Genomic DNA, 27916 nt, shown 5'->3' on the forward strand with positions numbered 1-27916 from the left:
ATACATTTCACCAAGAAAACCATCACGCTAATCAGAAAGAAGACACAGTGGGAGGGGCTCTGTACAGCTTAGGGCACGCCTATCCTTTGTGACGTGAGGTACCGAATACATATAAGGAGGAATACCGAGATTCGCCTGGTAGACGAGGTGTGACAGTAATAGGATTCACTATATTGGCTGTGGTGATAAAAGGCCCGCATCCCATCAAATAATAACGCACGTTATTCTCCTAAATAATACATTAGTCCCCTTGTCTCTTATTTAGGGTTGTTGCTCAGAACAATGAAGACGAAATTCGTCTGCGGAGATGAAATCCCGAATGCTCTCGGCTTACTGATCAGCTCGGCCGGAGGATTGGTGAGCGGCCAGAGGATCGGAGAGCCGGTGCTGGAGAATCTGACGAAGGAGGAAAACTGCAGAGTGCCGGAGGATGAGCCTGACCCCAGCACAAGGCGCAAGGCGTACCGCTGGTGTAAGGAGTTCCTACCCGGGGCGTGGAGGTTCTTGCAGGAGGAGCGATTCTGCATCACTGTTATACGGTCAGTCAGAGGTTCCTCATCATTCAGTGCTATATTGCTTCCACATTCCTGTCATAGTCATGTGATCAGTCAGTGCTTTCACAGCCCTGTCATAGCCATGTGATCAGTCAGTGCTTCCACAGCCCTGTCATTGTCATGTCATTATTCAGTGCTTCCACAGCCCTGTTATAGTCATGTCATCATTCAGTGCTTCCACAGCCCTGGAATTTCAATTTGGCCATCATGGCCATATTGTCAGTCATTGATGCACAACTTACGTATCCTCCTTTTATGATCAGTCAGTGCTATTTTTCTTCCACACCATAGTATGCTATTTTTCTTCCACGTGTCATAGTGTCAGTCAGTCAGTGCTCTACTATTTCTACATCACTGTATATTGCCAGTCAGTGATGTACCACGTACATATCATTGTAATATGTTCAGTCAGTGCTTTACTGTTCCCACACCCCATTATATGACCAGTCAGTGTGCCAAGAGCTATATTATCTGTCCGGTTGGTTAGTCAGGGTTTTAGCTTTTTTATCAATGTAACTCCTAACTCCCTGCCAGATATGTAGTTGATGTAAAGGCATATAGAAAAAGCAAGCACTGGATTGCAAATATTAAATAGGACGACCCAAGCTGTGTGCTCACCTACTAGATAAAAAAACTGACCATGCCAAGAGTCTGGTGACAGAGAACATGATTTAGACCAGGGGTGTCAAACTCTGGCCCGTAAGGTCCTTTTTTTTTGGCCCCCCCAGGGAACTCCGAAGGTGGATTGCATCCAGCCCGCCTGCTACTACTTATTGCAGCGAGTGATACCGCTACTACAATTCCCGGCATCACTCGTATCAATGTGTGGCCCCTGTTGTTCTGTTCCATTGACACAAGTAATGCCAGAAATTGTAGTCTCTCTGACAACTGAGAGATCTCTGCCCCTTCCCGCCTCCCTCTCACACATCACAAGCGATCGCAAAGCAAAGGCAAAAAGCCCGGCTACACCGTCTATAGGGATGCTGAGGATGTCTTTCTGTGTGAGAAAGCTCCATGTAACATTGAGGAGGGAGGCAGAGAGGGCAGCACATCATTCTCCTATGACAGGTAAGCTGTATCTTTCCTGTCACTATAGTCTTATAGTGTAATGTTCTGCCATTCAAGGTCTCATTAGCTCCAGTCACTTCTGTGTCATACTCAGGATATATTTAGATAAATAAGTGTTAAGCATTTTTATTGTCGGTAGATCATTTTGATTTAAAAAAAATTTTGTTGAGTTTAAAATGTAAAAAAAACACTTAGGCCTCTTTCTCTGTTGTGGGCTCTTTCAGATTGGGTGTTGAGTGGGACCTCTGTGTTTCCGTGTGGGAAGATTTTGTATTTGGTGAGAAGGAGATACTTTTTTTTTTCCAGTGGATTTGATTTTGATTTCGGATCTCTGTGTGTTTGAAAACCCTGATCTAGACAGTTCCTGCTATATTCCTATATTGGTAACATTGACATTACTGAACGATTTTATCAATTTCCTTTCATTTCCTAAGTGTTAGACCACACATTTAAAACGCAGCACAGAGAATGTTGTTATTGGTATAATCCAGACCATGAAATGTTAATGTCCATGCAACTCAGTTGTCCATTAAACATTTGTGTTTTGACTGAAATTTGTATCCACTGCAATTCATTTATAATACTCACAGTAAAACAGACTGTTCGTTAATTTCCAGTGTAACAATTGGGCTTCCCATATACAGGATTCCTATTTGGGGTCTGCATTACTATTGGTACGGATACAGAATATTTTCAAAATCCATAGATCTTTCTCCTTCCCCGAAGTACTTCTCATTAAATGTAAGAAATTCACAATGTCTAAGTCAGGTGATACATTAGGAATTAGTCATACAGATTTAATTTCCTACGGACACATTTTATTAAGTAACGATGCCACATGTCAGGAAATGTTTAATTTACATGAACCTATAACTTGGTGTGTTACGGGCACCCTATGCGAGAAGATTCAGCTACTGGTGTTAACTTTGCCATACACTACTGATGTTTGTGCCACAGCCTACTGTGCTTCTCCCTAACTGTAACTAGCAAAAGATTTAACGCACCATTATTGGGGTATTTGCTTTTAGAGTTTTGGCTCTGACTGTAAAGATAGCAGGCTGGGAAGATGGCAAAGAGGCCTGACTGGAGCTGCTGCACATTCATCACTGTGTTATATCTTCATTTATTTTTTTTTTTATACCAAGCAGCTGATATGAAGACTGAAGTTCAGGCAAATATTTAAAAAAAATAATTATAATTGATGCTAGAATAAAGCTAGGCCTAACTTTTGCACAGATAACACAGGCACAACCAAGTAATAAATAGTTTAAACAGTTGGATTATGGTTAAGGACATCAATGTAATTTATAAATCATTACTTAGGATATTTTTGGTTGCTGGCCAAAACCCCTCAATAGATCAAACACCAAAAGCCTATCAATATAGAGATGAGGACTTTCTACAAACAAGAGTGTGACTTAAGTACTTAAGTTCATCAATTGTAGTTTAAGGGGCTGAATTTTTTTTTTCACAAGTAGCATTTTCCATGTGTTTAAACTTATTTGTGAATCCATAAAGATCAAAGCACATACTGTAATAATCTAGAATTTCAAAAGAGAAAGTCATTTAATTTACCTTTTCTGACAAACAAGCACTTTGACACCCCACGTTGACAAACAAGCACTTCATACAAACCAAATCATTAGTAAAAGTTTTATCCTGTTTAGTGGGTCAGCTTCGCAAAAGAACACCGTGACCTTCTGCTAGTAATTTTGTTAGGCTAAAAAAACCTAATTCCATTTATATTTGGGTAATCCTTTTAATTGACTTGTTTAATAAGTTACTACGGTGATAGCTTGCCCTGTCACCGTAGTTTTAGAATAAATATGATATCTGCTTTTAATAGTCTGTCAATTATAAATTTTTGTAAAAAAAAAAATTGTGATTGTGGTGATATTCCATATTTGTTTTGGGGAGTTTGACACTGGAAAGTTTTAAAATGACCTTGCCAGTACAATACACTAAGTCCACCTGTTTAGAGGCAATATGTTTGCCATTTGGCAGTCTGTTTTAAAGCTGCCTTTCTGCTCCCCAACCAGTGAAAGTATTTGTGTGTTATTACCTGCTCCTCTGCGGCATGTGGCTTCTCCGGCTCATTTGTACGTCACTACAGGACATACACCCTTATTCTAAGTTTAACAGGGCCACTTTTGCCATTCACCATTCCTCATGGTGAATATTGAACAAAGTCAGGTTACTGCTGTACACATGTTAGACAATCACCTGGCTTGCGGGCTTTAGTGCTCTACTACACAAGTTTTGTTAATCACGCTCCCAAATGACAGTTACCTTAATTAAGCTGTAGCCGAAAATGGCCTTTATAGCAATTCCCAGTTAAAGCTGAACCCTAGGCAAACTAAATACACAGCTGAAACAACATCTTGGCAAATCATTCAAAATTCTGTTCTCCTGATCATACTCTGCTGTGACGGTTATTTTTCCACAGGGGTAAATAATACATCTTGATCACTAAACCCCAAAGTTGTGAGTAACAGGCATCGGCATCAGTGACAAGACTCTGGACTTTGTAAAGTGCTATGTAATATGTCTAAAAAAATACTGTGCAATAATTATAATCAGCACGCTGAGGTCATTTCTTCTCTATTCTCCTGTAAGCATGTTTTCACTCAGTTTTGCCTAAAAGACAATTTGACTAGAAATTCAACAACTCTGAAAATGTTATTTTGAATAACATACATTTTTTAATACATTTTGATTTCAGGTGAAATCTTTTCACTTCAGTGCTTCTATTACCTTTATTCAGTGTGCATGTTTCCTATTTATGCGGATACATTAAATTAAATTCAATTCTTAAGTCACAATAGCATTGTTCGGACAGCCCCCAGCTGAATTTGTTTAAAAAAGGTAACACAGGGGAACATCTATGTAAGTTTCTGAGATATTCTGATTTCTTTTCTTGCAGAGGTGGCCTAAGCAACATGCTTTTTCATTGCTCCTTGCCGGATGATGAAAAATGTTTAAGCAATGAGCCAAGGAGCATTCTGCTGCGTTTATATGGCCCTATTCTACAGGTGAGAATTTAAGAAAAAAATAATAAATTGCATTTTTTTTTACTTAGGAGAGATTTTGTACATTAAATCAAATTATTAGCTTTTTTGTCTGTACTTACTTTTGTTGATGCATCATATTTTGAAACAAATGTTTCGTAGGCTATTGTGTGCTATCACCTTTTAATTATAATGTCCTATATCACAAATTTTAATGTGTATGACTCTAGAAGATTACATCCACCTAAATTAAAATCTGTGTCACAAATGGGTGAATTACAGAATCAAATTAATCCCATCAGTTAATTAAAAAAAATCTCTAGATGCATGGAAAATAAAATAATGTGGCTTTGCAAGAATCTATTTAAAAGCACAAAACATGCTAACTAAATACTTTGTTACCCAGAAAGTTCAGTTTGTTAGCTGTTTAACCCTGCAAGTGATACATATGAACATAATACACCATGATGAGAAATACCAGAGAAACAGGAGATGGATTTTCGGCAAACTGGTGGCATTGCTATAGGCTGCCCTTTTAATACTATAAGGCACAAGTAGTTACAGCTTAAAATAAATCATTGCCTTGTGTAGAACTATAAATTACATATTTACCCGTTTTATAAAACAAAATTTCATACACTGCACACAGTAGACTCGTATGATATTATAAGTGTTTTCCACATGGATCATGAAAACTGCATTAGTTGTAAATGATACAACTTGGGCAGAGCTGAAGTATTTTGTAGTGTGTAATGTTCGTAATACCATACATTGTGATCTGCCTGACAATGATTTGCAAAGGTGATGATACTGTGCTTTCCAGATTCAGTAATTCTGGCTGTGGATAATTGGAGTTGTAGTTCGGAAGAAATGGCTGGAGAGCGTAGATTGGTCATGCCAGGTTTAGAGGTAAAGGTGTTTTAACATATTAAGTTAGGTTTTTTCACTTGCTAGGTAAGTTTCACTGTAAATTGTTGCTTTCCCTATAGCTAAAGATGATCCTATGTAATATGGCTTTTGAATTATCTTACTTTTAAAACAAAACAGTGTACAATATGTGCTATTAAATGAAAGCAATAAATCAGACCTATGCCAATAGAACACAAAAGCAACAGCACAATTATTGCAGCTTAGTGTACTAGCTAGGCTGTTGTAAAATGTTTAAACAAAAAAATTAAACCTAAAAATAGGAATTTCCATTTGATAGAACATTTCAGAATGCTCACATGACAAACTTTTATGAATGACATCTTTTCTGCTGCAGTACATGAAGTATTTATAGCTTTATTTGGCTGCTAGCTTCTGTATTTATGGCTTGGAATTCTCATTCAGTCACAGGTCAAAGTCTAGATAAATGTGGCAGTGTGGCATGGACTTTGTCCTTGTAACAAATGATCACACAGATGAATAACTCGCCTCAATTTCTGGTATTTTTCCTTTGAAAGGTAAAGCCAGGTACAGAACATGTTTACAGTTTTCTTCCTAGTAAATAGATTTTGGGCTCTGATTTTTAAATACACAACACTTAAGACTGGCAGAACTTGTTTACCTTCTAGCTGCTGGGCAATTTGTCAAGCTTTTGTTTTTTCCAGATAACCCCCCCCCCCACAAACACATCACCAGTTGAGGTCCAATCTAGCAAATCTCATTTGTTGTATTTTAGAAAGAAATGTGTATGGGAAGACTATATTGACTGGGAATGACCATATAACAAAAATTTAAACACAAATATATTGTATGCAACAATTTAAGGCCACATCCTATGATGAAATGATGGTCATTCCACTCTTCTTACAAATGCCTAATGAGATACACCAGTGAAAATTAGTCAATTTAGTACATCTCCAAGAGGGCCAACATTTGGACAAAATAAATGTTCCAACTTGAGTGTCCTGGCCAATGAACCATGCATTCACTGTCTATTACCACTGGGTAAAATGTATAATAGAATAAAAAGACTAATTTCATTCTTCATTTTCCACAGGGTTGGCATTTGAGTTTTTGAACCCTTTCTTCATTTAAGGTGAACCCCACCAAACTCCAAAATGTATAGTAGTCATAAATCATAATATCCAACTTATCATTCTAAAGGAGATGTCTCTTTGGCAATCTTAATGTTTGGAATAATTTCTGAGATCTTTATTTAATTATTTATATTTCTTAAGCAGTTACTGCTTTTTGGATGGTGAGCAAGATAGAATGAAAAGTAGGAAAGACCATGGTTTCAGACATTGCACATGTACTTTGTGTAGATTCCCAAGAGTTTTAGATTATATATCCATGAGTTTTATTTTATGTTCTATTGTAGTCTTAAAAGTTTTATATAAAATAAAGGTAAACCTTCAAAATTTTGTTTTTATTATGTTGAATTAATCTCAGCATTGTTCACTCTTTGCTGTGTTATATTTACAGATAAGATGTTATAATAAACTATGCACATTCAATTGCTCTGGCCTCATACCAACATAGGCGATCCTTAATTTCCAACAGCTTTTCAATTGTTTTTTATGGTAGCCTACTTGTTTTTCTGCTTACGCAGCAAAAATCCATGTTTCTGTCCTTTTTAATATAAGTGCAGGCAAATGTGTAACTTTTTCTCATATTACGAATAGGTAAGGAATATGTATTTATTGACAAGACACTAGCATTGATCACTAGTCTGGATGGTAACTTGAAATTTTAATCCTTTGATAGCCATTTGATTGGTTAGTCAATGAAAAATTTGATTTTAAATGTTTATGTAACACTGTCATCTTTATTACTTATTGAAGTTTGAGTTAAAACTTTTTACCACCTATTTTTATTGAGGTGTTGAAAATCTTATTATCTTTATACTAAATGTTTACTAATGTTACATGTTTACAACATGTTGAAATGCACAACATAAGGTGCAAAATAGAACAATATAAATTCTTGACTTTCTGGCTGTTTCCAAGTCTTCAGGGGGGTGGGTTAATATGGGTGGATTTTGATAATGGGTTGGGTGGGTTGTTATACCTCTTTAGTTGTATGTGCATGTGTTCTTTGCTGCAGGCGTACCCATGCGATCGTGCCTTGCGCACTCTGGTTACCAGGTGACAGACACGATACACGGTATAGTATGCGATCTCTGAAATTGGAGCATTCTGTACAGCTTTTACAATTCAATGTTCATATGCATTGGTTTTGATGCATGTTTCAGGCTGTTTTGGGATACCGTTAATGGGGTGCTGCAGTACCAAAATGAGCTTCTCAGGAAGTGACTGCAAGTCAAACATTTTATGTACAGATGCCTGAGATTTGGTTGTTTGAGTTGCTGCAATTAACCCTTAAAAGTCTTCTCAGTTTTGTTGCATAAACTCAAATATATATGCTTAATTTTAAATTTTAGGTGCAAAATATGTAGTAAACTCCAATTCCAGGGAATACTTTACTTTTAAAATATACAAGCCACTTAGTTTGAGCATTCGTTGAGATGACCTATCCCATAAGAAAAGATAATCCTTTTGTGCATGAAAATTTTTTACAGACAATTACATTAAAATGTGTAATACTGAACTCCAAACAAGCTCATCTCCTAAAAAAAAAAAAAAAAACATTACCGTTTTATATGTTTGACTTGTGAGTCCAATTGAGATTAGTTACCATTCCTATTTTGTTTGGTTATGTTAATAGGCAATTGTTTTTTGGGTGTACTGCATCTCCCCATTGGGTGATTGATACCAACACTAATCAGAAACCAGGTTTTTCTAATTGTCAGCGTGTATTGCCATATTCTTAGCCATGGCCTGACACAAGCAATTAATCATTTCCAGCTTTGCTTATACATTTTAATTCCTAACTAATGTTTTTAATGTTATGTTTTATTTGCACAGAGAAGATCTCTTTGCTTATAAAAAGTGTCCCAGTGTTGATTAGCTTGCAAACGCAATATTATTTTTTGAACAACATTGGAGCTAAACTCTAATCTTAATTTTTTTTTTTAGCACAGGTAATTTATTTTGCAACTTATGTTGCATTCAAAAAAAATTTCCCTCAGATACCTGATTTCTGATATTTCTGTGTTTGGTTTAATATATTAGTTTTGGGTTATGAACACAATCTGCTCTGTTCTGCTTTATTCTTTTATATGTTCCAGGAATTTTGATAACTGTTTAGAATAAGGTATGTCTAGCTAAGCTGGATAGAAAGTGTTCAGTAATTAGGGCATTTATTGTTGCAAAAGTGAATTGCTACATAACTAATGAAAACCCCAACAAGATTAGCATTAAATAGTCATTTAAATGGAAACCATCCAATAGCTATGGACTTGGACAACAGATTTTGGAATGTCCTAAATTGCTGTACAAAAAATGCTTAAACCGCAACCTCCCCTCATCTGCATGGCTTTAATTTATTAGGGTTTTCAGACAGTGTCACATTGCATAATAACGAAAAAAAAACTTGGTTTAGTTTCCTCCACACCCTCCTTTACCTAGTTTACAAACTAAATCCAAATAGATAATATACATTTTGCTGAATTGATAAATCTTTAGAAAAAGGCCAATATCTTCAGCCATGTGACTCATTTTTTAATATCACAAGACATATCTGTAAAATCTTATTTTTTGAATGAGGATCCTTAGCCTGGAGTTTGCAGCTTTGCAGATTTAGCCATTTGGGTAAGAAATGTGTGAAATAAGCTTTGTGTTTTCAACAAAGGCTAGCCTAAAATTTAGGCATTTGTAAATGTACAGGCAGCAAGAAAACCAGAAGTGTGAATGTTTTGTTCTTTTAGTTCATTCTCTGTAGACATGTCACCCAAGGGAGCCTTTGTGAAAGCTTTCCTCTAAAAGGCAAGAGTATGTCCCTTGCAAAATGCTTTTGCGACATTTTTCTGTCAACCTAAGCAGCTAAATCTGGTATTCTCTGTTAAAATATGTGCAAGCATATGTTTGTGACATTTCTGTGTCTTTATTTCTTTCCGCACCTACCTGGTTTGGATTTTTTGCCTTGAAAGGTAAAATAACAGCTTTTTATGATCTTAACAGATGTCGTGCAACAAAGGTGAAAACCAAGAGACGCAGAGGGAAAACTTTTTTCAAGTAAGTTTTCTTACTGATTGATTCAAGTGCTCTACAGAGGTTTGAGTAACGTTAAATAAGCCTTGCATAAAATTAAACAGATGGTAGAGCAAGTGAGCCTCATGTAGGATTAGGTTTAAACAGACCGAAAAAGACACAGTATAATTACATGAACTGATAGAGAATGCTGGGAATTATTTGTCCAAGAAGGGATCATAAAACATTTTGTACATTTTGGTAATATTCATTACTAGCTCTAGAAGGCTTTTATTTTTTTAAATATCTAATTTTGAGCTTTAGGGTATTGCTTGGCTCTAAGGCCAGGTAGATAAACAAATCTGACAATTTTTGTGACCAACTGATTTTAATCATTTTCTGTTTTCTAATTAGTTGGAAATGGCTAATACATCTGTCAGATGTATTCAATTGTTTGAACACAACACAGGGCACAACATTTAGATTTACCAATATACCTGATTGCTTCATAAATGTGCAGGAAGATCAATTGAATATGATTGACCCAAGGTAGTGTTTACCTACTTAATTTCATATCCAGTTAGTTTATCATTGCAGAAAACAATTAAATAAAAAAAAATAAATAAAAGTACAATTGCCCATATTTTCCAGCTATTCATGTTATGCCTATCCACCCGTATATCTGTAAACTCTGAAGGATCTGCAGCTTGGACCTTTATTCTGTCTCTCCAAATCATGCATATTTGAACTGTTCATACTTTTATGCTCATTGCAGTGCTCAGATCACAGGCATAGGTTCTAAACTGTGTGGGAAATGCAGCTGGGAAACATTTACTAGAGCTGTGCAAACGCACTGCAAATAGCACATTACATTGTTGCTCAGTCAGATGGTACTGATTGCTTGGTGAATCAGAATGTGTTGATATTTAAACTGTTTATAAATGTAAAACTGTATGTATGTATTTACTGTATGGTGATTTGTACCTCCAGTACCATTATGCATATAGGTCACATGCATTATTTTTTGTTTCATTATATAATCAAAGACTCCTGTGTTTATCATTTATCCTAGATCCTACATTCTGTTATGCTTAATTTCACTCTAAATGAGGTTTTTTGGACATATTGAATAAATATATTGTATGTATACAATAAAAGAAATGTACATATCACATCTAAATGGTACCAGTAAGGTGCAATGTATTGAGTTTATTGCATATAAAACCATTTTTTAGTTTTGGATAGAGTATGGAAATATTAAAAACCCTGTCAGGTTTTTTTCTTCTGTGTGTACAAATAGGAAACGTTCTTTTAATTTTCTTTTCCAGACACATGACTGGAACCTATAAGAAGTCTCCTGTTGTTAGGAGGGCACCCCTAATAAACAATTGTTTGAAATTCCTCCTCTACCTTTTGTTCTAGAGAAAACTAAAATTGTTTAAGATTTTTCCTTACTTTGAGGGGGGGGGGGGTAGTCACAATAAGGGGGTGAGTCTATTTAATAGGGACAAAGTTAGCAGTAAAAACTGCTACAGGTCTGACTTCTCCCCATTCTTTCAAAATACAGCTCAAGAACACAGCTCAAAGCGTGAACAGTCCTTTTCATTCACATTGAAGGTTTGGGATGAGAAATCTTCGATCATTAGATAGCATATCACATCACCAAGTTATATAACTGGTCAGGCTACATTTGCTGTATGAATTATCCTACATCTTTTCCATAATATATATTGTATGTGTATGAATAGCTTTCCCTTCTGAAAACAAATATTTGAGATTAACAAACCTATCGGTGTTTATTTTTTATCTGCATTTTAGCTGAGTTCAGTATTTGAGGGTTTTTTTAGACTGTGTATATGCCAAGTATACAATGTTGATTAGAGAACATACTTTATCTACAGGTAACATCTCTCCAAGCTATAAGAAGGGTAAATTCCTCCTGCATCATTAAACTGACTTGTCTGCTGCATTTTCTTTAATAGGCTGTTGTGTTGCTGTCTGGATTAAGATAAGCAGACTAGATGCTTCATTTACTAAGTCTACTGTCTGCATGCAGTTAACCCAACACATCTGTGAATTTACTTTAACCTCATTTACAGCTAAAGCATGTGACCTTGTTTAGTCATGACCCTGTCAATTCCTTTTTTCTGTTTTTGTTAATAGTGTTTTAAAGCAGTATGTCCTATTCCTAAATTTCTTCTTGACAGGGTGCTGCAGCTATGGTAATGGAAAGTGTTATGTTTGCAATCTTGGCAGAGAGATCCCTTGGACCTAAGCTGTATGGCATCTTCCCACAAGGACGCCTTGAAGAATTCATTCCAGTAAGCATAGACAAAATTTTGAATTGCATTGTGAAATAGTGCTGTGTGTGATTTATACCTTCCATTGGCTTCGGACTCATTGTCTTGGTTTCTAGTGAACAAGTGCCAAAAATCTCTGAATAGGAACTGTTTGCCTTCAACAGGATTGAAATCTGAAATCTAGGCATATAATTTCAATATGGTTCCACTATGCTTAATTTTTACTAAATTTCTAGGTGTTTTAGCAGAAAAAAACTTAAAGCCCCAAAATGTCCTAATGTAAACTATATTGGCACTTCAACTGAGTCACAATCCAACAGTCAAAGTGGTTAAAAATTTAACACCTATACACAACACTAGAAGTAACCGAAACCCTTTTTTCAGGGGTATTGGAATGAAGGGTGCCTGATTGTAATGGTCAGGCTTAAGAAGAAAACATAGTGAGCTTTGTTTAGTAACTATTTCTAGACAAGTATTTCTAGATAAATATTTATCATTATGTTTGGTCGTTTTGTCATTTTTTTTTCATCTTTGAGAGCTTTTGAGGTATGGCAGATTTGTAATTTCCTCTATTTTGTTTTACATAAGATAAACTATGGTACTTTCTTGACTGTAAATAGGGGATTTTGAGTATGTTATGTAGATTTCCTTAAAGTTTAAGCTTCTATTGGTAAAATGCTTGGTTCTCCACAGCTTAAGAATCCATATTTGCGTTGAGAACTTGTGGACGTCCAATATCAGTAAGTGTATACCTCATTCTAAGCATCTAAAATATTTGAGGCAGGGTATTGAAAGCAAATTGATGTTTAGGAGCCATACAGAAAATCTGTTTTGGAGACCAAGTTTACCATAGTTTCCCATCCTCTTGTTCCACAGAATATTATTAGAGAATACCAAGGAAGTTCAACATAATCCATGCAACAGAAAAGCTGTTATGGTTGATAAATTAGAAAGCCAATTTAAGGCACTGCATCTTTCTTGTATTTAGTGTTTTTCAAATATTTTGAATATTCAAAGCACAATCACTTATGCCTCTCTTGAAAACATTGCCTTCCCCTTTCCTTGGAAGAAAACTTAAGAGCATACAATGTGCTGTTAAAGATTAAATCTATGTAACATGACAGTGACTTGTGGGTGATCATTTGTATACAGAATATTATTAGTGGAAGAAAAAAACAGGAATTGGTGAAGCCAAACATGACATATTAAAGCACAAAAAAAAACGCCTTTTATCTGTTTTTTTTTTTTCATTTTATAGAGTCGAAAGCTTGAAACTGGGGAATTAAGTTTGCCTGCCATATCTGCTGAAATAGCTGAGAAAATGGCTCGTTTTCATGGGATGAGCATGCCATTCAATAAGGAACCCAAATGGCTCTTTGGGACAATGGAGAAGTAAGTTTATATTTCAGTTGTTTTATTTTCTTTTTGTTTTTTTTTCATGCACCTAATTTTACTAATGAAAAATTATATATTCTATTTAAGGATCTGTCCTTACATGGCATTGATTATCTCCATCTAAACGTGTTGTATAAAGCCAATCTTTCATAATACAATGATTACCAACACTCTAGTACTATGTAATACCTTCTCACTTTCTGTATTTTATTCCACCAAAATGTTTAAAAAAAATTTCTGACGCAAAATCTTTCCTGCCCCAAGGCACTGCTAATGCATTGTGGAAATTGGAGGTGGGCTTATACTCAGTATATGTATTCAGGTTTCTGGTGAATATGATATCTGCTCATGTATCTGCTAGCTGGCTTACACCAGTGTGTTCTTATAAACATTGTGAGCTTGATTTAATAAACTTAAGACTGGAGAAAATGGTGTCATGGGTGTTCCAGCAAACCTGATTTTTATAAAAATCATTTGCTATTATTTGGCAAATGTTTTCAATCCTGGAGCAGATTCATTTTAGGTTTGCAGGATCACCCAGGTTCACCCATGATAGTCTATCCTCTTCAGTCGTGGAAAGCTTTAATAAATCAGGTCATGTATATTAGAGCAGACCTACAATTTAATTGGCCTCCTTTCCTAAACAGCCGTAATTATCAGTAGCAATAATATTTTTCTTGACCTGGCAAAGTAGTGTTTTGCTCTTCATGTCTAATACTATACTACTAGTATACCTATATGCATTTGACTTAAAGAAAAAAAAGGGGGGGTCAAACATTGTCATATATGCTTTTTATGTTTTCACACAATTTTTATTATTTTATATTATTTATTTTATTTCATTCACAATTTTTTTATTTTATAATTAATTTTACAAGAAAAGTTAACTATTTGCATGATTTTCTTTAGATACTTAAAGCAAGCTTTAAAACTCAAATTTACTAGAGAATCCCATATTCGGAAACTCAATAAGTTTTTAAGTTACAACCTTCTCAAAGAAATGGACACACTGAGGTAAGTCCTGTTCTGATCCTAAATTTAATGGTAAATATTTTTATAAATGGCAGCTGAGCATGAAAAGTTGAAAAAACTGAAATTTAAAAAATTTAGACAGGTTGTTTATTGCAAAAGGAACAAGGAATGTAGATCAAACGGCACTTAAACCTACATTAAAGAAAAGAAAGCGCACTTGCAGGTACCAAAATCTGCTATTTAGATGCCTTTTGTGGCTAAAATGTTAGGAGTATGTGACAGGAGATGTACTTTTTAAAATTACATTCACTCCATGGATAATGTCAAAGGTGGGGCGAGCTTCAGTACAGTCTTTCCATTAAAGTTGGATTTTAGAGGGTAGGTTGTTCTTGTTTTATAGATAATTTGCAGGAGTGAAAAGCTGAAGTTGCTGTTCAGAATCTGGAAGGCTATGTATGGTGATAATTTGTAGAATAGGTGAAAATGAAACTGTTAAGGATATTTATTTAATACAAGAATTTACCTAGCATAAGAGTTTTCCTAAATCAATAAGGGTGTGTAATGCGTATGATTCATGTTTCTTTTTTTGTTTTTTTAGGTCTCTGCTAGAATCAACCCCATCACCTGTTGTATTCTGTCACAATGACTGTCAGGAAGGTGAGACATGAGCTTTATTGCTGGCGTTGAAAAATGTCACTATGGCCTATTTTATACAAATTTGTCCTCGTTTCTCCAGCATTTACTACTTACAGCCTTAATGTACTTAATGTTCAGGCCCTGCAGAATATTAATAACTGCATTGTTACATCATCTCTTAGTGCCTAAGCTATGTTAAGGATTAACTTTATACTATAAAATGTAAAACTTCAACTTTGCAAAACATTGAAATCTAGAGTAATTGGTCATTTTGATTTATTAAAGTGCTCTATGCTTTGCTTGTCCTTGCAGGTAACATCTTGTTACTGGAAGGCAGAGAGAATTCTGAAAAACAGAAGCTTATGCTTATAGACTTTGAATACAGCAGCTACAATTACAGGTAAGATGTTGTAGAATGATAGTCCTTATTTGCCTAAGTAAATATGTAACTAAAGATGTAAATATGTTGACCTGTATACAATGTGCAACAATTCCGTTAAGTAAGCCAATATCAGAAACATGCACTTCCTATATTTCTAATAATGAATTATGGAAAGTGGTTTCTTTTGGAATTCCTTACTTTAACAAATTTTCTTCAGTTCTGAGCTAAACTAAAAAAAGTGCGTAACGACTGACCAACAACGCCAATGAACGAGGAATGTCTCTGAAAACGAACCGTCCCAGCGGATCTGATCAGGCGACAATCGTTCGCTATCTATTGTGTGTATGGTCGTTCAGTGATCTTGAATGGTTCTGCTGTACACTTTCTCTGGTACATGTCACTTCCCGCATCGTTCAAACGATTGTATCTAGTGTGTGTACATTATTGGTGGATTGTATTTGAACAGCATGTACAGAATTGTGCACTATATGATTGTTAAAAAATCGTGAATAATCGTTGATCGGTTGTTAAATACTCATTTTGTAATGATGATTATTGCAAATGTGTGCCTTAGTGCTTGTTCTTTTTTTTTTTTTTTTTGGGTAAGTGCTAAAGTGCTATGTTACATTATACTAATTTTGACAATATGTTAATTTATTTTTTGATTTGCTGTAGTTGTTGTTTTAATCCTATTTTTTGTGCATTGGTTACAACACTGTAAACTAATTCATATCAAGCTATATATATAATTATCAGTGTTCTCCCCAGACATATTCAAATCAGCCGGGCGGAGCAACCGGCTAAAAAGCTCTGGGGAGAACTATGATTATAATTATTAGCACTTTATAATCTCATCACACATTAGTACAAATGTATAAAAAAAAATATTCCAAATCATTTTGGATCTGCTCTGAGATTTATTATAGATTTGCTTTAGAGAAATCCTCTAAAACATTTTTTCCAAGATGTTTGAATACATGTATCAAGGAACATATAGTGATTTCATTTGTTAAGGTATGTAAATACTCATGTATTTTCATTTTTACTATTTTAACTGGACTGGTTTGTGGAGGTGGATTATTCAAATTTACTTGTATGGTATGAATTGATGTGTTTTTTTTTTTCCCCTTCATTATTGTTAGCGTTTTTTTTTTGCTGTTTTTTTTGTTTTTTACTACTAAGATCCTATATGTGTGTGTTTTGCAGAACATATCAGGTTGTTTCTAATGATAAGAGTTAAAATGTAGGTTCTGTTTTAAGCTGTTTCTGTTTAGTTTTGATTGTCTTGTGCAGGATATGGGGATATATATACAGATCAGATTACAGCTACGCATGTTGTCATCTTGGAAGGATTTTAAATTGTTACCAAGCTCTGGTCAGCAAACATATGAATCTGCAGTTGTTGATCGCAGTTGGAGTCTTTGGACATGGTTTTGATCCTATCACAGATATGTATTATATACAAAAAGTTGTCACTTTACATTTGGTAATTTTCTTTTTGCAGGGGTTTTGATATTGGTAATCACTTCTGTGAATGGATGTATGACTATACCTATGAGAAGTTTCCATTCTTCAAAGCAAGTTTCTCAAAATATCCCACAAAGAAACAACAGGTATAGTCATGGTTTATTGTTTGACTTCTTTAGAATTTCCTAAACTTTCCCTAAATGAGGTTTTGTCAAACTTTTCAGTACCTCTTCCAACAGTGTTTCTAAATATTATCCTTATGGAAAATAAACTATAAGCTGCACCGTTGTCATTTATAAGCTAAGACCACTGATACCAATAACATGTTTTTTGATCAATTAGGAGAAGGTCAAAAGTTAAATATTTGGTCAAATTAGGTTAAAATTAGTTCTATCTATTGATATCAAGTCCTGTTTCAAGTGGATGAAAACCCAACTGCTAGTCAAGTTTTATCATATGGTAATATTTAACCCCCCTGGCGCTATACCTGAGTGTGGCTCGGGGTGATTGTTATTTACCTAAACCGGTAATCCTGAGCCACACTCTGGTAGCATAAAAAAAATCCTGCCTACTCCTAACAATCCAGCAGCGTCCTCTAGCAAACCCCGGCTGGTTTCTGCATCACATACTCTATATAATGCATTAAAACGTCAGTACACTGGGGAGGTGTGGGCTGCTTTTAAAACATTGATCACAGTGAAATATAATAAATGTAAAAGTATATCTTTTAGTGCATCCAACAGCTTTGTCCAGTGCCCTGATTTATAGTTTGTCCACTATCAGCCCTGACCTTGGTCTGACCTTTGCTTGAACTTTTCCTGACCTTTTCCCCATTTTCTCATTTGAATTCTTGTCTCTGACCTTGAACTTCCCTGACCTATTACTAGAAACTTGACGACATCCATGGCTTCCAAAAGGCATCTCTCCAGCGCAAATGCTGTTTTTTTGAAAAGCTAGAAAGCAGTGTTAGTGATTTGGAATCACTTGTGGAATAGAGCGATAGTGATTCACCAGGAAACTTGTCATCAGACAGTGAAAGTGAACACAGCGACAAATCTGAACCTGAAGTCAGTAATGTGCGCACTTGGTGCTCTATTGACCGTGGTGGGGCGCTCAGGGAGTGCCCCCAAAATTCCCATTTACTGGAGCAACTGGTGTGAAAAAAAGGTGAACACAACGACCCCCTGGCAAACCTTGAATTGTTTCTGACCGATGAGGTTATTGAAAAAATAGTTGCTGAGACAAACGGGTTCGCTGCACAACAATTGGCTGCTTCACACTGGAGATTTGCTTGAGGCAGAAAGTGGAAACCAGTGACCAAAGATGACATTTAGCTATTTCAGGGCTTAGTGATACTTCAGGGAGTGGTTATTATTATTATTATTATTATTAAACCGAATTTATATAGCGCCAACATATTACGCAGCGCTGTACATTAAATAGGCATTGCAAATGACAGACTAATACAGACAGTGATACAGGAGGAGAGAACCCTGCCCCGAAGAGCTTACAATCCAGTAGGTGGGGGAATTTCACACACAAAAGGATGGGAGATATGTAGTGGTGGTTTCAAAAGACAGAAGAAGACGGGTAGGCAAGTTTAAAAAATGGGTTTTGAGCGCTCTTTTAAATGAGCAGAAAGTAGGAGCAAGCCAAATAGGGCGACGGAGACCATTCCAGAAAGTCAGGGCAGCTCTAGAGAAGTCTTGTATCCGTGCGTGTGATGAGGTTATGAGTGAGGAAGTCATTACTAGGTCGTTAGAGGAGCTGAGAGAGCGACGGGGGGAGTATTTTTTTTACCAAGTCAGAAATGTAAGTGGGACAACAACTGTGTAGGGATTTGAAGGCAAAGCACATGAGCTTAAATTTGATTCTAAAGTGAAATGGAAGCCAATGGAGAGAACTACAAAGAGATGCAGCGGAAGAGGAGCGGAGGGAAGGATGGATTAGTCTGGCTGCAGCATTCGTGCAAGATTGTAGAGGAGAGAGTCGGGTTAGTGGAATACCAGCAAGAAGGATGTTACAGTAGTACGGTACCTTTTTCTCCGCCGGGGAACTCCGTTAGGGCAGGGATCAGCTTGCTTCCAGCGTGCTTCCGGGTTCCGTGCTTCGCAGGGGCGCGTGTGCCGGCTTCTTTTCGCTGTGCTCTGCAGGAAGGAGGAGACACGCGCTGCAGCCAGCATCGAGGAGAGAAGAGGAGACGTACGCAAGATCGGGGTATCGGGTGAGTATGTTTTAATTATTTTTTAAAACAGTTTTGGGGGAGAAAAAGTGCGTCTTATACGGCGAAAAATAGGGTATTTATCGCAAAGTGCCAACATAGCAATTTAACAAGAATACTGAGGTTTTAGTTTATAAAAAACAACTCGTACATTAACGTTGTTTGTCTTAAAAGAAATACACAATAACAGAGCTTTCAATGATATAAACAACTTTTTATTGAAAGGTAAGTTTGCATTTAATGTTTGCACATTAATGTGCAAATTAATGTGATTTTTGCCTTTTGTATGCTTGCTGATAATTTGTTTAGCCTTGGCTCATACTGATATAATTCAAAACTGAAAACGGCTTTCACAAGCATAAAATGATCCAAAGTAAGGAAAGCAACCCCAAATGCTTTCATTAACCTAAAATTATTTGGCAGAGCATTCCATACTTTAAGGATTTCATTTTTAGAACTAACTGCTGTCATTAGTCATCCCTTCTGTCTTCTCAAGTGTTCCAAACAGGGTTGTCTCCATCCTATGGAACTGTAAAAATCTGTCCACCTTTACAGCTGCTACAAAGCTAGAAAATTCTTTGTAGATTTGAAAAATAATTCAGCAGCCAACAATCAAGGTGTCTTTCAAAAACCTTTTCTTTTAAATGATTTGATATCACAAAACATCCTTTCTGCTGTTTTCCTTACACCTTGTAGTGGTTTGTTCAGTACATTGAAGTGTAGTGTAAAATATGAAAAAAACCCGAGGTTGGTAAGCCAAGCCATATCAGTGAGCTTTGGATATTCATTCAGTTTTCATTCATAAACATCCTAATTGCAACCAAGCAGGCTACATATCTCTCTAGAACTCATCCTCTACTCAGCCACCGGACATTACTGTACATAAGTAAACAATTATACTGTGCCTGAACCTCCTCAAGAAGTGCTTGAAACTTTCAAAAATTCAGAGTACAGGCCATGATGTAATTCACCATTTTTGTGGCATCTTTGAGGACATAGTCAAACATTTTGCTGCTTTCCTTGGCACAAAGAGCTTCTTGATGTATAATACAATAAAAATGAATGACTTGATGTTTTGTTTCTTTAACAAAGTACTGTATGAAACCAGATGTTGCCCCCACCAAAGAAGGTGCCCCACTACTTTACTAGTAATTGAAACCACTTTTTCTGGTCTTATGTCCTGTGACACAGCGTTGTAGATATCTATCCCTTGTGTTCTTTCAGGCACAGACACCAGTTTCACCAGCTGTTCTCTCATGTTCAACACCATAACGCAAAATTACTGTTAGTCTTGCCTGATTATTTATATCTGTGCTTTCATCCAAGCACAAGGAGTACAAGGAGCCTTTTGTAAGCCAGTGGTGAGCTGCTGACTAATAAACAATAGGAATTTGAGGATTCAACTCAGTAAGTGGGAGTTGAATTACATCCAATTATCACATATAAATAAATATATATACATATATATATACATATATAAAATGTATTTTATTTAAATAATATTAAACACATAACATTTAAAACTCATTAAAAAAACAAATTTCTGTCAGTTTGGCCAATCCTAAGGGCATACCCTGCTAATTTTCTATGCGTTTTCACGGAATCACTCCGCTTCTTTAGAAAGAGGGACAGAAATATCTGATTCCTGTAGCACATAGATCCCCACCTCAATAGGTGAGTACAGAAAAGGACAGCAGTGATATGGGTTAAAAATCAAGAGTCACATTCATTATATTGTTTCTTTCCTTCAGTTTCTTGATAGTAGTAGCTTACTAAACCCCATTACTCAGGTTTGCACTCAAGTTTTTTGCTTTTTACTTCAAACAGATTCCTTCCTGCCATCAGTTAATGTTATAATCCAGTCTCCATTCAGCTTAAAATTCCTACTGCTGTTCTGGCATACCTGCATCCAGCGTCTCCATGTTCATTAACTTATTGCAGTATGGAATCAGTTTGAAGTAAAAAGCAAAAAAACTTGAGCAGGTGTAGTGCACATTTCTCATACACAAGATGCGTGCAGACCTCGATCAATAATACAAGCTCTCATTTTCCCATTAGCCCTGGACAGCAGCCAATACAAAGTTCCCCTTGACAATCCCAGCACAATGAGTGCCATGTCTGTCCTGTCCTCTCATATAGCGGACACACAGGCCATAGAGAACCCTGCACACCAACCTATCCCAGCACAATAAGCATTACATGGGTCATGTGATACCAGGTACACGCAACCTGCTGCTATTCAATGACATTGTAACGTTCACGTACTGGAGACACAGAACAGATGTCAAAAAGTGTGGCTGTCATTCATGCAATGTACAGCAATCGCTCTATATGACAGAAACAATCCATAACCCGACACCAGCAATAAGCAGAAACCAGATAAGACTGATAACCTGATAAGAACATAAGAAGAGCCCGCTTGATCAGGCCAATGGCCCATCTAGTCCATCTCCTGTATCTCACAGTGGCCCACATCTATAATAAGGAGGTAGCACATTAGGGCTAGTAACCTTTAATGGACTTTTCCTCCAGAAATTTGTCTAATCCACTCCTAATGGCAACTAGGCTAGATGCCATCATCACAGTGCAGAATTACCATCTTAATTTATTTCAGTAACATTGAAACATTGACACTAACACAGAAAATGATCAAAACCTTCCTAGTAGGCTTCAGACAGCAAAAATAATAATACATATTATTTATATCTCACATTACAGGAAAGCTGGGAGTTTTACTAAACACATGCCAATTGCATATCATTGCACACATTTTTTTTAAAGCACTGTGGACAACAACACAGTTACAGGGTTCCCATTACATTTAGCAGACACTTCCCTTCTACCACAAGCTTTGTGTTCACCTGGTCCTGACTAGGTATAGCGGACTGGTACTCCTGTCCCTGGGCTTTGTAGCTCTGTTCTGTGTCTTCAGCGTTCATACTGTACTTCCCATAACAAGGACAGAGAAATACAAGATCCCCCTACCCCCTCCCTAACTTTCCACTCTTCCTCTGTACTTTCACCCTATCAATGCTGGATTAAGAAACAACAGCTTCAATACACATCAGTTGCCTCTCCTCCCCACAGCCTGGTATTGTGTGGGTTAACTAATGCCCCTGGAGAAGAAGGGATATTCCCCAGCATGGGCTGACAGAGGCACAGCCAATGGGAGGCCAGCCAGGTGGGGAGTGTGTGCCCACAGGGAGGCCTCTGAGTGCCCCCTCTGGCACAGGTGCCAAAGGTTCGCCACCACTGTACTAGACTAATATGCGGTGTCTACTGATTTATCAATAATATTGTTCTCCTGTTTTGACAAATTTCAGTTTTTTTTTATTTGATTAAATTGTTTAAATTTATTGTTATTAAATTATTTCATTATTTTTTATAATTATAATTTTTTATATTATTTATTAAGTTATGATTTGTGTTTCAAACTTTATCATACTTGAGAGTTATTCCTAACAATTACAGGTCCACAATATTAAACAACAAATTTCCATGCAAAACAATGTACCACTTTTGGTGTAAAAATATAGACATAATTATACCGCCAGGGAGGTTAAACTTTTAAACTAGCAGCATACAACTGTTTTTACTGAATAATTCCAAAGTCAAGTGTCTGACCTCCATTTGGTGTTTTTCTGTCTTTCAGCTTCACTTTATTTCTAGCTACATGGCAGAGTTTCAGCCTGGGTTTGAAAGCCTGAACAATGAAGAGAAAAGTAAAATAGAGAATGAAATGTTAACCGAAATTAACAGGTTAGTAAAGTTGTGTGTATTTTTGACTTATTATTTTTTTTAAATAAAGCTTAAAGAGGAACTATACTCAAAAACTAGTCTTTCAATTAATAATCCTACTTACTTGCACTAAAATGTCAGTCTTCCCTGGTTACACTTGCTGGGTCAGCTTGTATCTATGAAAAATGTAATGATTTATGAGGTGTTTAGAGGCAGTAGGAGTGGATTAGAAACACTCCCACCAAGGATGGCATTTCCCAGATTGCAGTTTACTGCCTAGGCGATGGAGAGACCTGGGGGTGTGGCCAGAACTAATTTTTAATGTTTAAAGGTCAAAGCAAGCTGAAAAACAAAGTATTCAGATGATTAAAACGTTTGGTCCATAAATACTTCTAATTTTGGTTCTGTATATTACCACAATGAATTTTAAATGAAACTACTCAGATGCAAATAAACTGCTGACTTTCAACTTTAATTCAGTGGGTTTAACAAAAAAGATTGCATAAAAATGTGAGTAAGTAAAGTTTTTTTTTTTTTTTTACACAATCACTTCATTTCAGGGGCTCAAAAGTGATTGGACAAATTAAAAAGCTGAAAATAGAATGTTCACTTCTAATACTTGGTTGAAAACTCTTTGCTGGCAATGACAGCCTGTAGTCTTGAACTCATGGACATCAACAGATGCTGGGTTTCCTCCTTTTTAATGCTCTGCCAGGCCTTTACTGCAGCAACTGTAACTTGACTTATGTTATCCATAAGCCAAAGTTGATTTTGTGAGTATAGGTACGCTTTAACTTCATTTTTTTACAGATGTGTACATTATGCATCTATATAGCACCCACATTTTACACAGTGTTTTAGACTTTTAGATTTCATAGTCATTTCATGCACTGTCCCTCAGACCCAATTTCCCTATCATATTCCAAGTCTAGCTCTAATAGACAGAGCTATTGTATATAACAGATAAGTACAATGAAAAAGTACATCTTCTTTATATTGCATTATAGTACAATAAAACTTTCTTAAGACAAAATATGTCATCTCTACCACTATGAATCCACAGTATAAGGGTTTATATCAATTGCTGCTTTATCCTCTTGCGTTAACCTGCATTCAGGCCTGTGCTTAATTGCATTTCTACAGGCTGATATTATAGGACCCTTGTATTCCTAACAGAATGCAGCTGTTTCAAGAGACTTGTTGGTGCAAACTTTGTAAACCATGAGTACAAATCACAAAGCTTTACTGCTTACTTTAAAGTAAAAATGTCAAATTATCAAATTTGATAAAATATTTATTGTGAGTTCACAAAGGTTGTTGATGCGTCCCTAAGTAAAAGAAGACTTGTTGGGTAAACATAACACATAACACATTGATAAGGGGTAAACCTTGCTACAAATAAAGTAAAAAAAATGCTTTGTTTTCATTGTGTTTTATTTTTTTTTTTCCTTGAACATTTTAACATCACAGCCAGCAGTAGTAGAAAGTGTTTTTTTGTTTCTCCCATATGCCAACATATTTTTAATTTTTCTTCTGTTTGTATATTAGGTTTGCCCTTGCATCACATTTCTTCTGGGCTCTTTGGTCTATTGTACAGGCAAAAATATCTTCAATTGAATTTGGATATATGGTAAGTAAAATTTTTGGGTTAATTATATGGTACAAATTTTGCAGAATCTTGGTGAGATATGATATATATATGTACATTTTCATTTTATGCATGTGGTCTGTACAACCGCCTGTACTTTTAGCCCTAAGATTGCTGCTGGTTATGTTGACAGCCACAGGAGATAGACTGGTCACTGAAGTGACTCTATATTTTTTGTTTCTCCTTTTAAGGTAGGGAGGGAAGGTGAAGGCAGAGATGCTGGGGCATCACAAACAGTAATTAGACACTCCAAGATAAGGGTTGTGACATGCAAGAAGAGAGAGGGTGAAGCTAAGGGATTAACTCTTACTAAATAATTTGATTCCAGCTGCAGTGTGAATATACAGATTTACACATCCACTTGTTTGTTAACATATCTTAGAGTTGGTTCCTTTGTGTGTTTGGGAGGGTCAATACTGCTTAGGTCCAGCGGTTTTCAGCAGTCTACTTGGTTTAAGTGAAAGAAACACTTCACAAGTTGTGTTTAATGAATAATAAATTGCACATTTTTTGTGATGTTATGATTTTACCTTGTTTTAAAGGAATATGCTATGGCAAGATTTGAAGCCTACTTTTTGCAAAAGAAGAAGCTGGGACTGTAATTGCATTCTGCATAGACATATGACTGGATGTTCTCCCATCTATTTTCCTGTACCATCTTTTTCGAGGTCTGAAGAACTCATTGTGTATAGCAATGACGCATTGTGTATAGCAATCATTTAAATCCCCCCTTTTATCCTTCCTTTTCATGTTAGAAAATTTTACAGATTCTGGTTGCTATGGTAAACAAAGTTCCTTTCAAACATTTTTATAATGTTGTCTAGAACATTTTCATGTAAAATGAATGTAATATAACTGTGGAAGTTTACAGAGTTTAGTTTCTGCAATGATGAAGCAAAAACATTTATTTTGTGTCAAAACTGTGCAGATACCTCTTCTCCAGGTGGATCACAATGTTTCTCTTGGAGCAATTTTATAAAAACACAGCCTATTTCACAAACACTTCTTGGATTTTCAAACCACAGTATGCAAACTCTACAGAGATCAGCTTTGGTCTTATCCAGTCAGATTTACACTGTGCAAATGTTAATGGGCTCATTTAGGCATGGTTGTTTGAAAAGTACATTTATCTGGTAGTGAGCACTTCTCCTAAGATCTCCACATCATAGTGGTCTAGTGCTTTTCAATGTGATGTTTTCACATAGGGCAGTTTTCTTTAGGAAAAACTCCAATTTTTTGTGTGGGAAATCTTTAGAATTTTGCAAGGACTTAAAGCAAACATTGTAACTGTAAATATTGTATAACTTTGTAATGTTGTCATACGTATTTCATATTTAATAATATATGAGGATTTATTCTTTGAGTTTTTACTCAATTTGAGAAGGCAGATTTCCAGATGACATTTATACTATTCAGTGTTCTCCCCAGCCTCTTTTAGCCGGGTGCACCACCCGGCACATTTCAGTAACCACCCGGCTGTTTTTGGGTGATTACTGAACAGTTGGGTCACAATACAGGGGCTGCCACCCACCTAAAATTTCTTCCCACCCTGCTTAAAAAAAATTCTGGGTTGAGCACTGCTATTCCTTGTGCATTGCAATAAAAAAATTTTGGGCAAGGCTTCACTTGTTTGTACCTTGTTTGACTTCATAGTGAAGAGGTATTCAATAAGGTAATCCCAAAAATGCAGTTGAACTGTATAGATCAGTTTTTATTCAACCAAATGCAGATAATTTGAATACTACTACACAAGACAAATGCCATTGTCACAATATGTTTTGTCGAAAACAAATGCAAATCATTGCTAAGGGCAATACTGTTGCCTTAATTGTATGTGTTATGTCTGAGTTGCCTGCTCCAATTGCAGCTTTTTGTGACCCACTTAAATATTTTAGTTCTCATATTCCCAGCCTTAAAAAAAATTACTTTGCCTATTGCTCAATTTAACAGTACAGCCAGTTCAACAAAAATTCAACCATGTGAAAGTGAATTTAGGGTGATGGTCCCATGGCAGTATATGCAATGGCTTACATCCCAAGCTACCTAAATATTTAAATATAGTACACTGGGCTAGTTTGTGTCTACTCTTGTGTTGGCATAAAAATTCCTTTTTTGTGTTGTGTTATGTCCATAAATAGTTTAAGACCTTTATTTTAACATGAACGTATTCATTTAACAGCACAAGCTTTATGTATTATGACATCTTTAGCCTAATATCCATCAAATGTATTTCTTTATGAAGTAAGATTTACTAGAAGCTTACTAAATTTTTTTATTAGTGTGTATTTGCCACAGCACATGCTTGTGCATGTAATAATGTATTCAAAACAATATATTTCTGCAACAGTTTACTGACAAATACATGCAGATAAAGTACATTAGGAGTACGCTATCTGATAGCTTAAACACTCAGTGCTTAAACACTTATTGCAGGCTTACCATATTTTTTTGGAGAAGACGTTTTCTTCTAGAAAATATTTTTAAGGAAATGAGGCAAGCAAAAGGTGATTGCATAATAGGCTGGTCATACATAGCTAAATTGCCATGGTTTTCTCCTTTAAACTACTTAATCAATTTCTGTTTAACTTTTACTTTTTTGGTAGAAATTTTGTACATTAACATGAAATATAAGACTGACTTCTTGCTGCTCACTTTGTGCAAATATGTCTTGTAACATTCAAAGTATTTTTTCTTTAGATAAAAAACAACCATGTATGTCATTATAAATCCTTAAATATTTAAATGAACTTAACTATTTCTCCTGTTATAACTTAAACATTAGAAGGAGCATTCAGTGGTAAATAGTTTAATTTGCTGCCAAATCAAAGAAAAATTTTGTAAGGAAATCAAATTAAATAGTTTAAGCCACAAACCTTACACAATGCTACAAAGGATCACTACCAATGGTTATGTTCTATGCTGGACCTGACACAAGTTAGATTGATGTCCAGTCTGTCAGTATTGCATGGCCAGGTGAAGTATCCATTTTTTTTCTACTGTATAATTAAAGAAACCATAAATAATATCTGTATGCTTAGAAATCTGATTGATAATCATTTTAAAAGGAATCTTTTGGTGTGGTTTAATGCTGTAAGTGAATTAATACTATGCAAATATTAATTTGCTGATAGGACATGTTAGTTCAGCATGGCTATCCACAGGCCTAAAGTAGTGCCACAAGTAAAGGTCTTTTGCAGTGATTTTATGGTCATTTATTCATGCTGACCGCTTAGTCCCAATATGCTACCTTCCTACCTATACTATGTGACATTAGTAATACTGTGAAATTCCATAGCGCTATTTGCTAACTATTCTTTTAACACCACTGTTTTATTTGATTTTTACCTAAGAAAGGTATTTGAAAACTTAACATTCTATACAGATGTTTGTTTGTTTTCCTTATGTATTCTCTGCATCTGTTATGTATAGAAAAGTTACCTTGCACTTTTTTTTTACATTTAAATGTAAAAGCTGTATTTTTATAATAAAATGTGAATGGTAAATATAGA

The 27916-nt window shown here is 35.8% G+C and overlaps 1 protein-coding gene across 4 annotated transcripts; it reads left to right on the plus strand.

Moving 5' to 3' along the window:
* Window positions 1–142: 142 nt before the first annotated feature.
* Window positions 143–27916, plus strand: LOC140337580 (choline kinase alpha-like). Of its 4 annotated transcripts, none has more exons than XR_011922094.1 (14): window positions 143–539; window positions 4546–4654; window positions 9640–9693; window positions 11550–11576; window positions 11856–11969; window positions 13207–13340; window positions 14253–14357; window positions 14914–14972; window positions 15264–15351; window positions 16838–16946; window positions 22674–22780; window positions 23320–23542; window positions 24308–24389; window positions 24950–25004. XR_011922094.1 is itself a non-coding variant. In XM_072421289.1 (13 exons), the coding sequence occupies exons 1-13, from the start codon at window positions 283–285 to the stop codon at window positions 25007–25009; spliced, it is 1305 nt and encodes a 434-aa protein (XP_072277390.1). In that variant the 5' UTR covers window positions 143–282; the 3' UTR covers window positions 25010–27916. The 4 variants fall into 4 exon arrangements, 2 of the variants coding, with proteins under 2 accessions (XP_072277390.1, XP_072277391.1); XR_011922095.1 differs by having other exon boundaries at window positions 23320–23532; window positions 24950–24997; XM_072421289.1 differs by lacking the exon at window positions 23320–23542 and having other exon boundaries at window positions 24950–27916.

This window comes from Pyxicephalus adspersus, chromosome 9 (assembly GCF_032062135.1).
Source record: "Pyxicephalus adspersus chromosome 9, UCB_Pads_2.0, whole genome shotgun sequence".
Taxonomy (NCBI): domain Eukaryota; kingdom Metazoa; phylum Chordata; class Amphibia; order Anura; family Pyxicephalidae; genus Pyxicephalus; species Pyxicephalus adspersus.